The 12,964-nt window shown below is 35.1% G+C and overlaps 2 protein-coding genes across 2 annotated transcripts; one reads left to right on the top strand and one right to left on the bottom strand.

Moving 5' to 3' along the window:
- Positions 1-1,178: 1,178 nt before the first annotated feature.
- On the top strand, positions 1,179-4,256 carry TRIADDRAFT_20863 (uncharacterized protein; the record flags this gene model as incomplete). Its single annotated transcript, XM_002109829.1, has 9 exons — positions 1,179-1,281; positions 1,947-2,072; positions 2,435-2,627; positions 2,926-3,020; positions 3,223-3,296; positions 3,402-3,442; positions 3,521-3,642; positions 3,945-3,979; positions 4,125-4,256. The coding sequence occupies 9 exons, from the start codon at positions 1,179-1,181 to the stop codon at positions 4,254-4,256; spliced, it is 921 nt and encodes a 306-aa protein (XP_002109865.1).
- A 2,436-nt stretch (positions 4,257-6,692) lies between these two features.
- On the bottom strand, positions 6,693-11,779 carry TRIADDRAFT_53182 (uncharacterized protein; the record flags this gene model as incomplete). The annotated part of the gene is made up of 14 exons (XM_002109259.1): positions 6,693-6,758; positions 6,967-7,159; positions 7,260-7,390; positions 7,498-7,560; positions 7,843-7,917; positions 8,027-8,119; positions 9,120-9,171; positions 9,320-9,449; positions 9,590-9,740; positions 9,814-9,954; positions 10,063-10,223; positions 10,431-10,478; positions 10,674-10,852; positions 11,631-11,779. The coding sequence occupies 14 exons, from the start codon at positions 11,777-11,779 to the stop codon at positions 6,693-6,695; spliced, it is 1,632 nt and encodes a 543-aa protein (XP_002109295.1).
- Positions 11,780-12,964: the final 1,185 nt, after the last annotated feature.

Here is a 12,964-nt window from a genome sequence, read left to right as displayed (position 1 = left end):
ACCAGTACGGGACTACATTGCCAGGCCAATTGAATCACCAGTTCACCACGTACTACACTAGACTGAGTGACAGGATGCGACACTTTTTCACAGACGCAAGCCCAGCGCCAGCCTTCCTCCACAATCACAGTAGTGTACGCGACGTACGGTACGTCGCGTATGGACGGATGGATGGAACGATCTGGTACCCTTCAGTCACACAGCCTTTCTATAGGCTGAACTTGAGCGCTGGACTAACCCATTGACTATATCGCTTTCTCATACTGGATACAGTAGAGTAAGAAAGCGGTTTGAGTCACTCACTACTGGACAAAGTGGACTACAATAGGACCAGTACGGGACTACATTGCCAGGCCAATTGAATCACCAGTTCACCACGTACTACACTAGACTGAGTGACAGGATGCGACACTTTTTCACTGACGCAAGCCCAGCGCCAGCCTTCCTCCACAATCACAGTACTGTACAGTACGCGACGTACGGTACATTGCCCATGGGCGGATGGATGGAACGATCTGGTACCCTTCAGTCACACAGCCTTTCTATAGGCTGAACTTGAGCGCTGGACTAACCCATTGACTGTATCACTTTCTCATACTGGATACAGTAGAGTAAGAAAGCGGTTGAGTCACTCACTACTGGACAAAGTGGACTACAATAGGACCAGTACGGGACTACATTGCCAGGCCAATTCAATCACCAGTTCACCACGTACTACACCAGACTGAGTGACAGGATGCGACACTTTTTCACTGACGCAAGCCCAGCGCCAGCCTTCCTCCACAATCACAGTACTGTACGCGACGTACGGTACGTCGCGTATGGACGGGTGGATGGAACGATCTGGTACCCTTCAGTCACAGCCTTTCTATAGGCTGAACTTGAGCGCTGGACTAACCCATTGACTGTATCGCTTTCTCATACTGGATACAGTAGAGTAAGAAAGCGGTTGAGTCACTACTGGACAAAGTGGACCATAATAGGACCAGTACGGGACTACATTGCCAGGCCAATTCAATCACCAGTTCACCACGTACTACACTAGACTGAGTGACAGGATGCGACACTTTTTCACTGACGCAAGCCAAGGGCCAACCTTCCTCCACCAATCAATCCACGGGTTCTTGTCGGCCTAAATCATCGTTGTTCAAGCAAAAAGTTTGTCGTAGTTGATCGTGATGGCTGCTTTAGCTTTAAGAGTATGTGAACAACGCGCTTCACAAGCTGAAGAAATTGTAGCTACACTAAAGAGGCAATTGCAGCTTATAACATCGCAAGCAAGTAAGAAGAGTTTGATAATGTGATGATACTGTTGCCTTGCTGCTTTATTGAAGTCATGTTGTCCACCGGTGACTGCAGCAGGAAATGGCGAGCTAGTTGATAAACTTGTCAATGTGTAGAGCATTTCCTATTAATGAACTGTATCTTTATCCATTGGTGCTCACTGTTAATCGATGAACGATGCAATGCGATGGTATCTTCATCGGTTGATACTCCCGCTTGCTATCAATAGAGTAGATGCGATGCATAGTCGACTGCAGTATCCTTAATAAAAGTCAACACGAAACCCGACTTGAACCCGGCTCGAGGGGCATTTCGGGTTTACAATTTCGATGGTCATACGGTCTTTGTATAACAATTGCACTCATTTTGGGTTCGGGTTGCGTTTTGACTCCATGCAAGCACTCTAGTCGACTGTATCTTTTGATACCCGTAGGTTGTACAATGCTGTTCGATAAATCTATTTCTAAAATGTGCGTCAATAGGAAATGTAGTCTTGGTCTACTTCTAAGTACAGAAAGGATACAGTAAGCAACTACTTCATCTGTTATCTATCAATGGGAACATATTCATTCATAAATAGCCATCCTTGTCGTTGAATAAAACCAGTTATACGATATTTTATAGCAAGAGTAATGAGATCAATCTGTTTAACCTTTCCGTAGCTAATTCTGCCGGTACCGCTCAAACTTCCCAAGAAGTTGTTCGATTACAGGATGAAAACAACAGTCTAACCAAACAAGTCGAAGCCTTAAAGCAACGCCTCTGTTATCTGGAAATTATGAACGGAAGTGAGTACAACATAATATTACATAAAGTGGTATAATAAAGCAATTGCAATGATTGTGTTTGCAACAGGTCCTAACAGTTGAACGCGTCATAGTGACTAGACATAACTTTCCTGACCAGAGTACTATGACATCCTTATGCCCTGTAGGATAAACAAATACAGAATTGCTTAACTGTCCAATATCATTCTGGATACTTGCAGATAAATCATCAACAATGATCACTACAGTCTACTCAGATAGCGAAATGAAAATAATAAACACTATAGCACGAAACTGTTCTGTTGTACGAGTAATTATTTTTGCACATTACTAACTAACGTAATTAACGCAATACCGTACTTTATCACACTATCGTGGCACAGAAAAGCAAGTTCAACTTCCTAAAGTGTCATCAACTGCAACTAGCTCTAATAAAAATGATGCATCACCTCCCAAAGCTGCTAAAACTGTCGAGCAATCGCCAACTAATCCTGATAATAAAGGTAAGCCAGACCAAAAAAAAGAAAAGAAACAGAAAAAGGCCGAAGCAGAGACTAAAAAAAATGCTAAGAATTCGTCAGACCAATCCAAAAATAAGCAAGGTACTTGCAAGCGTAAGCTAATTATTGTTTTAGTTGGTACAACAAGTAAAAATAGCATCTTGATTGGTCTACAGTCTACACACATTAGGCAATGTTGTAACAGTATCATTATCGTAGATTAAATCTGATACGTCAATTTTGCACAGACGTGAAAATGGACATTTCATACAAATATAATATTATAGTTCCGCATCGTAAAGTACAATTAATTTTACCCAATTCTTGAGTAAAAAAATACCGTAATTTTATTCTTTGACAGATGATGGTGCTAGTAAACCGATTGATATCTCAAGATTAAATCTAAAAATTGGACATATTGTATCTGTTAAGAAACACCCTGATGCTGATTCTTTGTATGTAGAAGAAGGTACAGTAACTTCTATCATACGCGTACGTGGATATGGTATAGGTGTATTGACATTATTTACCAAATCAAAAGTTTATTTTTTATCTTTCTCATTCTCCCTAAATGGAGATCAAAAATTATAAAAAAATCATGCCTCAATTCTACAAATATGCCAGAATTAATGTTAGCAAATAAAAATTTCACCGTATTTATCATATTGCAGTAAACGTAGGCGAAGAAAGCCCACGAACTATTGTCAGTGGATTGGTTAGACATATCCCTATCGAAGGAATGCAGGTAATTTAATAATGCAATAGGCTATTCGAAAACTGTAAATACTCAATTATGGTCATTAAATAATTTTAGCTGAGCTAATCGAATTTATTTTTATTTCCTTTATAGGATCGTTTAGCCATATTCTGTTGCAATCTGAAACCTGCAAAGTAATAAACTTCTAGCAATTGTCTCCGTTTACTTCCTTTGACCAAATTCTAATATCATTTGTCATTACTTGTTACTAGGATGAGAGGAATACTCTCCCAGGGTATGATTATGTGCGCTAGTTCACCGGAAAAGGTAGAAATAATAAATCCACCTGAGGGTTGTGTACCTGGTGATAGGGTAGTCGTTGAGGAATATCCTGGTATGCTTAATAAATCTACATGATTATATTTTTAGAATTACATATCAAATTTTACCTGTAGATAGATACCTTGTATGTACTGTACTTGTGCCGATACTCTCATTTTAACTATGGTGTTGGTATTGTATCTGTGTACTCATTTTTGGGCGTATATTTAATGCAATTTTTATAACGATATCCATTTAATAATAATACCTTACCTTCCTGACAAGTTGAATTTCAAAATAGTATTTCTTATTGTGATTCTAAAGGCTGCATATTACTTCTAGCTATTTCTAAAATTCTTAATCTTTTTATCTTAGGTGAACCTGATACATTACTAAATCCTAAGAAAAAGGTCTGTAGATAAGATCATTCACATTATACTATCTTCTAAGTAGGACTCTTTTAATTGTGGGGGAACTTTACGTGATAGGTTTTTTACAAATTTCCCACTTGCATGCATAGAAACTTTATTTTTCTCTCTTCATGTAATCCAATAGATATTTGAACAGATCCAGCCTGACCTACGAACCAATGATGAATGTATAGCTACTTACAAAGGCTGTAAGTGGACTGTTAAAGGGAAAGGTATTTGCAAAGCTCCAACTATGGCTGGATTTAATATCAAATAGTCTCATTGAAAGTCTTTTTAACATCTATTCGTTGGCTTGTTACCATCGGTACAATTTAAATAAAAACACAGTGATGATTGTTCATACTTAAAACTTCATCTAGTGAGATGAAATAAGTAAAATGGCATGAAATACCCAAAGTACTACACATGTTAGAGGCGGATTGCGTTTATTACTATGGCAATTTATTTGAATAGTCTCCAAACATAAATCCTTCACTGTAATCCTTGCCTGATTGATGCCTATTAATTGATTGGGGAAAGGAAATACAGTATTTCATCATAATTACGTTCATTATAATATAGAATTACAGAGTAGTCGGGGACTATTTAAGAAATTTAGCAGTTCCTGGAGTAGCTCATGGATAGTGTTACTAAAGTACGGTCAGGCCTTGGTTAAGAATCGAATCATGATTTATGAGATTTACAGTTAATCAGCAAGTTACTATTATGGTAACTAGTCCATGCAATCAGTATACGCACACTTATTATATACCAGAGGCTACTAAAGAAGGAATACTGTGCCACTGCTTGTAGATAACTGACATTTCGAAAGTGCTAAGACTAGTGTAGGTAGCACTTACAGTATGACACAGAAGTAGCTATATTAGGACCATAGGAAAGAACCACAATGCTTAAGACTTCCAAATGTTATGAAGGCCTTCTGTAGATTTTGTGGACAGCCTACGGTATAATCTGTAGTCGAGGGTATAAAAGCCGGGAGTTTTTAAGGGACTGAGAAGGGTTAGGGATTGATAATTGCGATCGAACGGATAGTGAAACTTGTTACTACGGTACTGCCTCATAACTAAACGGCTATATGGTGCAATCCAAATTGGTTTATCAGGGGAGTAGTATCATGATCCATTTTGAGAAAGGTGTTAATGATTTATCGATCTGTTTTAGTCTACTACATAGAGTGTTGGGCACTGTACTACCGAGAGTGTGACTGCGGATATCGTTGCAATCTGTGCCTACTGATTATACTACTGATACTTTCGAAATGGCATTACCTGACAGCATCATCCTTTCATAGTACTGTACTGTATATTGGGCAACAAAAGGATTGCAAGATAGGGACTCGCATTTTCACATCGGAGCTGCAAATTATACTGACCAGTAGATCCCTCGCTCATTTTACTTCGCCTACTATGTGTACTTGCACTTTTACTTTATGGTATAATACATCACTAACTTACAATTGCGTCAAAGACGAATGATTTCATAAGTTAAATTATTCTGTTATCGTACTTGTGTAGTATTTGTGTTAGTTCATAGTTCATACCACCGTGAACAGTAGCGTAACGTTTCAGTTGAAATGGCAAGCAAACTAGACCTGACAGCAAATTAATTGGCCCCATATTTTAAGTACGGAGAACGAATTGTCTTTTATTTTCTTTCTTTTTAGCAGACCATGTACAAGTGTAGATTATGAGGCGTGATAATAGTAATAGAATACATCGTATTGTACGTGTTGTTGCCCTTTATTGTCTGTAGATTACAATCCAAAAAAATCGAGGGCAAATTAATCAATTAAATAAATAAATTAGACACTCTCTCACCTACTACTTTACGGAATACACAAAACTAGGGTACTGTGTATTTACAGTACAACGAATAATAGACATTTAATCAGCATAACCTTAAACATGGATCACTAGAAGAATGCCATAATATAATTCTAGTGGTCCATGCCTTAGAAGATTACAATGTCACCATACTTTCCAAGAATGGCTTCAGCTCCGGAAGTGAAATTCGATAAAAAATGTCACGAAGATAAATTTCAAGGATACTTTGACCAAAAAACTAATAACTGATCACCAATAACGATATCATTTAAATTTACTCGGTAGCTATTACCAATGATAAAACGTGGTGACTATGTTGCGAAGTGAGATGACTTACTTAAAAAAAATTCGAATTGAGTATTTATTTGCGGTAAGAAATTGAAGCTCTATCTACTATGTACATTTTTTCCTTTCAATACCGTAAATAAAATACAACAAACTGAAAATTGCTCCATTCATTCTGGGCATATTACTTGTTTACTTAAGGTGACAATGCTATACCTTAAATGATTTATTGTCGTCATTTAATTAATAATGATCAAAGGAGTAATTGGTATTATAATATCCGAATATGTTGTAGAAAGATCCAAAGAACAATTATTAGAAAATAAAGAAATCTTTCGTTTATTTCAAAGATATTACTACTCTGTATGTAACAAAGCATATCATATTGTTTAAGCTTCTATCTTAAAATTATGTTTAAGACGTAAGTCTAATAAAAGAGCTTTAATAATATATGTCTACCTGAAATCAGAGTAAACAAAATTATTATCATCCTAAAAATGACAATGCGAAGTGTAATGAGTAAGCAATGATTCTTTTATTTAATACAGGAAATATTTGTATATGATCAAACTCTCAAACTGTATTTAAAATTGCATCCACACTTCAGCTATCCTTCCCAAATACTTTTCGCAAGCTTGCAATTCTCTATCCTAAGAAAGAACCGTTATAAGTAACAATAGATTATGTGACAACATCCAAATACACACCAAACAATTACGTAAAAGAAAATCGACTATGTGCACTGCTCTGCTGGTACGTTCGGTATATAATAAATTTTAGGTACTGCAATTTTTATACTAAAATGATTCGAGCCATCTGCCCAGTAATCATGAAGGGCACGCTAAGCGCACATCTTACACACCGATCGCAAATAATTCCATCGATTCCATAACTTCGCTGCAATTTTATGTTATCTAATTTGTTGTTACCATTTCCCCATGTACATATTGCTAAGTTAAATTTCTTAATAAGTTCTATTACGTGTAGGTCTTTATCGGATATTCCACAGGTTAAATAAACTACTGGATATGAAGGTTGTTTCATAAACAATCTAGAAGACAAGTACAGCCAAGAAATTTAACAAGATAGTGAATATAATTAGCAAGACAATTTAGTGGGTATTATCCAAGAAGTTTTAACATATCACTTACGCAATGCAAACATCAGGATTAAAGCAGGAGAAAAATATTTTTCTTTCCCCAGCGTAATGGTAAACAACTTTTAAAATTTTATCTACGAAGCGATTTATATCCTGATAATTTATAGCCACATCTTCATGTCTCTGTGGAAAAATAATATATTTTTTGGTTAGACAATTGTAACACTTAGTATATTCTAATATAAGATTATATTTTATAAGTAATTAAAAGCCTCTTAGCGGTAAGTCACCTCATCAGTAGGAAATTTAATCTCTAAATTAAACCCTAATCCTTTATCAAGCTTCACTAAAGCCTAAATAAGATAATTACTAGTTATTAGTGAAAATTGTGGGAACATTAAAACACAAAAAGATTGCACGTACTTCTTGTAGAGTCGGGAAAAGTACATCTGTAGTAGTATTTTCTGTAAAAAGGGCTACTGGTTATAATTTTATTATCAATGTTAAGAAATAATAGAAGAATTTTGTCTAAACCTGAGTCGCGATGTAGGGTCTAAAATGTGAAGATATGATAATTTAGTTACCACGGTAAAATATAGTAGATTATGGTAAAACGTATCCTATATCCATTTTACCGCATAGGCTTTCAACTGTTGAACACTGAGATTCTTCACTGGACACCGGTGACATTTAATATTATCCCTTGCTCTCTGTAATCAATATCAATTATAATCAATTATATATCAAAGTAAGTAGGTTAAAGTAAATTCTTGCTATCAGATTTCTTTAATAGGATCAAATAAATTATATGTTAAGTACCAGAGCATGGAGGTCAATGTTGAAGTCATGATATATCACTATTTCTCCATCTGCATCCATTTGAATATCAAACTCAACCATGTCGACTTTTTCCTAGAATTCAGAAACGAATGTTTAGGTATTACATTACTAGGTTTATATAAATATTTCCTGCAAGTCAAATATGACAACGTTAATAATAAAAATGGTTCATTATTTGCAGCGTATATATGATTTATGAATGTAACTACTGCAATATAAATCGTAGGTTGGAAGTAAGGGTGGCGCTGGACCTTATATACGAGTTTGTTTTATGGAACTGCACACCTGCAGTATTCTCTTAATAATTATAATTTATCCGATACAAGCTTGGGTGCAATCCCTATCCGGTAGAAAGTAAAATATATGCATAAATAGGCACTGTTACTGCGACAAGCCTATCGATTGATATGTAACGATTGGGTCCAGATATCTCTATTAAAAGCGTGCGAGGAATTTGATAATCTAGCATTTATTTTCTATAGATACATGATTAAGCTTCGAAAATAGCTGAATTAAAGCCACTATATAGCGGTTTTCTAGAGTACTATTTCTAACGGTAGTATAGTATCGCATAACATATATACATGTAAAAGGATATAAGATAGAATACGAGAGTGTATGTGAAAAAATAAAATTTACTGCTGATAAGTAATTTATTCCGAAATGTCTATTACTATTTTGTATTAAACGTCTAGTAAATAGATAACTGATACGAAAAGTTCCTCAATGTTTACAATGTCTGTATAGTTATGTCACTATTACAATTTATATTTGTACAGGTCTAAACACAAGTAATTAAATAAGCAAACTCAGATCAATCGATACCAATGCTTAAAATAAGGTTAAGCATAAAAGCTTAATACATAGGACGACATTTTGTAAGGGAACTAACTTTGAATATTGCCAAGATTGTAAAATACGAACATACACAATCTTACTGTCTTACTTTTTTTGTAAAAGTCATTACTTATGTGCAAGTTGTGCCGTAGATAGTATTTCTGAATTGACAATTCCAATTATTATAATAGAGAGTTTACAGTTAATAAATAGCTTTAATTAGACGGTCATCTACCTCGAAGGCTCGTTTAAATGCTTCCATGGTATTCTCTTCAACGATGTATTCACTATACATGTATAACGGTATTATATTCCATATTAATTGTTGTTGATTGCTCAAGTATACATCGGATAAAGCAACATAATATAGAGTACATTACTTCATAAGCACATTTGATAATTGGATTTACTATCATTGGAATGTACTACACTTACGCGTCTTGAGCATCATGTGCACCCATCCCACGATGCCCAATGAGTAAAGGCCTTGACAGAGATTTAAAAACATCAATATAAACTTCTGGTAGCTTGATTTTCGGTATTGGGTTAACGACCAAATACTCAACTATAATATCATAAATATGGCAGAACAAACAAAATACATGTCATTGAGAGACCAGATCAAGAACAGTTAACTCAATGCATATGATACCATATCCTCAAAGGAAGGTGTTATAAGAAAAGCCATTAAATTATGATACTAACTTGTCACTTCACCTAGAAGGTTACCAGATGTACAACACACTATTGGAGAAGTTACTCTCCCAGTAGATTCAGATAGGCGAGATGGTACTATATATGCTGTAGCAGTTGTGGAATTGGATTTGTCAAGGTCGTGAAATTCTAGCTTAACACCCTAATCATCACAATGATAAAATTAGGGAATAATTTTATCAAGGCAAAAATACAGTTGTAATAAGGTAATTTACTAGCTCTTTCACGTTGAAAGTTCCAAACGTGAAGGCATAAAACGATTTATTGTCGCAAAAAGTGCCATGATTGCCTTGTAACTTAGGAGAGTGATTCCCTTCATCCAATATTTTGATGTATACATTCGTATTCACTCCGGTCTAAAATTAAAATAGCATTTCTCAAGAGCGAAAATAATGAGGTGCTGATAGAAAAAGTCGAGGCATATCTGATACAATGAGTCGAATAAAATACTAGAAACTATTTACATTCGGATATTGTTGTACGTAATAAGGAGTAACTTTGATGGCTGGAGCAATAAATGTTTTCTGAGACCAGAATACGACTGATTCTTTTATAGAGTTATTCAAATAGATGTTGACGTAACTTTCTGTCGTAAGCCAACCTTTTTTTATTGCAATTTCGTTATCTTGTGAAATATAAAATGAGCATCGATGAATATGTACATCTACTAGAAGTGTACGCATTGTGGCCTGACGCGAACTTACTGCCAATAACTTTAGAAGAATGTTAATTAAATTTTAATTTTATTAAGAAGAAACTACGGTTTTGGGCACTGTAATCATGACTGAGCGGAATTTATATAGCGATAGTAGTTTGAAGACACTAAAAACACCTTTCATGCCAAATGCACCATCGTCGACTTTCATTGTTGAAGAACTCGCTACAATTCAAATATATAAATTAAAAGTTATCTTAAAGGCTATATACGCGTATTACTGTATCATAGCAACTTTGTATTTCTTGAAATTAAATCAATATAAAGAAATCTACAAAATTACTGTTGTATTATTTAAGATACGTGTATGTCACGAATTTGCGGTAATGCTGTATCGGTATAACGCCATCTATTACTTACAGCGAATAGTTTGATGCCTGCAAATATTAAAACTTTCCCATTTTTTAACTATGATAGTATCAGCAACTTGATTTGGTTCTGATTGGACCTCATCCTGTACTTGATAGGCTTCGGATATTACGTAACGGTATTTAACTGTCGTACGTGGCTGTAAGTTAATGTTAGCCTGCCAATGACTTCTGTGTAAGTAATACAAGCAAGGGTATAAGTGCCGATAGAGAACTTGCTCATGCATTAATCACATAACAATATTGATGGTTAAAGTTTATTCAGACTATCATTGTCATCTTCTCACCTTATTTACGTGTAATAATAGTAATAATAATAGCACTTAAATACAATGTCAATGCAATATTATTATCAACGATGATATCCGCTTACGATTCCACTTAGTATGAATTAAGGGTTTTCTACTGTACGGTACATATAGTTACAGTATTACGGTTGCATGTACATGCGTCGACTAATGTAAGCTTTATATCTTTCAAGTTTTAAACAATTCACTCCTATTACAGGGTAAATTTAAGAGTATGGGTATATTCCAATTCGAAATGATAGCACATCGTACTATCCGTATAATGCTAGACTTTGTATCATCACGAATATTCGATCAATAATATTCCTATCGTACCCTCTAAGCATCAGCCGTGCATAACCATAATATCATGATAATGTACGATACATACAGTGCTGTAAATCAGCAACAAGAATGAATATACTGTACATTATGGAAAGATTAACTGCAAACAATGTTCGGTTTGTTCAAAATAGTCCTAATTTTGAACTGACTGCAAGTAGAAATTGCCTTGTTCGAAATATCGCAAATAAATGAACTTGAAGAGCAAGCAAAATACGATAGAAAGCTAAATTATGCATATAGCATGCAGTCCTATAATATTTCATTGGCCTTAAAAGCTTATCACCGCGTTTTGTGACTTTCACAGTATGATACTATACCTTGTTGATTGGGTCATTCTCAAGGCTTTCGTGGGCTGCCATTCGCCTATTACAGGTAAGTCTCCACAAAGGAATAATTTCTCATTGCCATTTTCCGGTTGATATTCAACTTGGAAAGTAACGGAAATAGTGGTTTCTGAAGCGGCCATTTTACAATTTTGTTAATAGGTTTAGTGTTCATTCAATTGATAAATATCGTACCATTCATTTTAGCGGAATGCACAGTATAATGACCTCCTAATGAAAGCAATTTTATAAAATAGAGAATGATTGTTTTATTATGTCTCCATGTCGTTAAAAGAGTATACGTAGAAGCAAGCTTGCAAAAACAACACGCACAGTTAGAGCCAAAAAACATCAAGTTGTTATTGTGCTCTACACGTTTTTCAAATGTTATCTCATTTTAAGGATTGCTATCGAGTTATATGCAAGTCCAGTGCTAGCTTGCTACCAGACTCATTTATAACAAATTTTCAATTATTATTTTATATATTTAACGAATATTCATCCAATCGATTGAAACGTTTCATATCATCACTACAAACAACTGACCATTTTAAATTAAGGTTAAAAGGTTTTCAATGCTGCCTGATATTGTGTTATGCGATAGTGAGTCATTCTTAGTGCAGTCGATATCACCCTTGTATTTTCGAATGTCATATCTAAATGTCATTTACAAGCTCACACAAGATTATGATGGTTCACCAAGGAAACATCTAACAAAAACTATTACAGTATCGTCCATTAAAGTTTCTATTACCTAAGCGTCCTTTAAACGTGAACTGTAGCTAAAATTAAGCTCAGTATTTTTTATCCCCCCAAACTTTGTTCTACAATAGACACGGAAAAATTTTCATCCTAGCATTCATTAATAGAAAGTAACGCCTAATTTATTGAACTAAAGTGATAAAATGGATATAATAGGATCAAGCTAATGTCTATTTCATGGTCACGATAATTATACCATGAATAATGAGCCTCCTATTGCAAGATGAATGGAACATGCAATATGACGTTGACATGTTGATTTGATCTGCAGTACTTTCCAATTAAAATAGTGAAATTATTTCTTATCCATTTTTTTTAATTCAAAGCATATAAAGCAGGTAATAAGAGCACAATATCCTATTCAATCTTTCATCATCGACTTTAATTTAGAGAACAACGTTCTATTTTCTGATCTAATTTACCTGTTTTGATGTGCAGTTACTCTGGTATGTGGCCACCACTACCCCGTGGATCAAACTAATTTCCTTTTAACTGTATGGCGAGACAACTGGTAGGGCCGCCGTAGTTTTACCCTCTAATCAGTTGGAAGACAAGACAAACTCCAG

Source organism: Trichoplax adhaerens, genomic scaffold, assembly GCF_000150275.1.
Source record: "Trichoplax adhaerens TRIADscaffold_2 genomic scaffold, whole genome shotgun sequence".
Lineage (NCBI taxonomy): Eukaryota > Metazoa > Placozoa > Uniplacotomia > Trichoplacea > Trichoplacidae > Trichoplax > Trichoplax adhaerens.
Note: the sequence above shows the minus strand (reverse complement) of the source record. Positions and strands in the feature narration are given on the sequence as shown.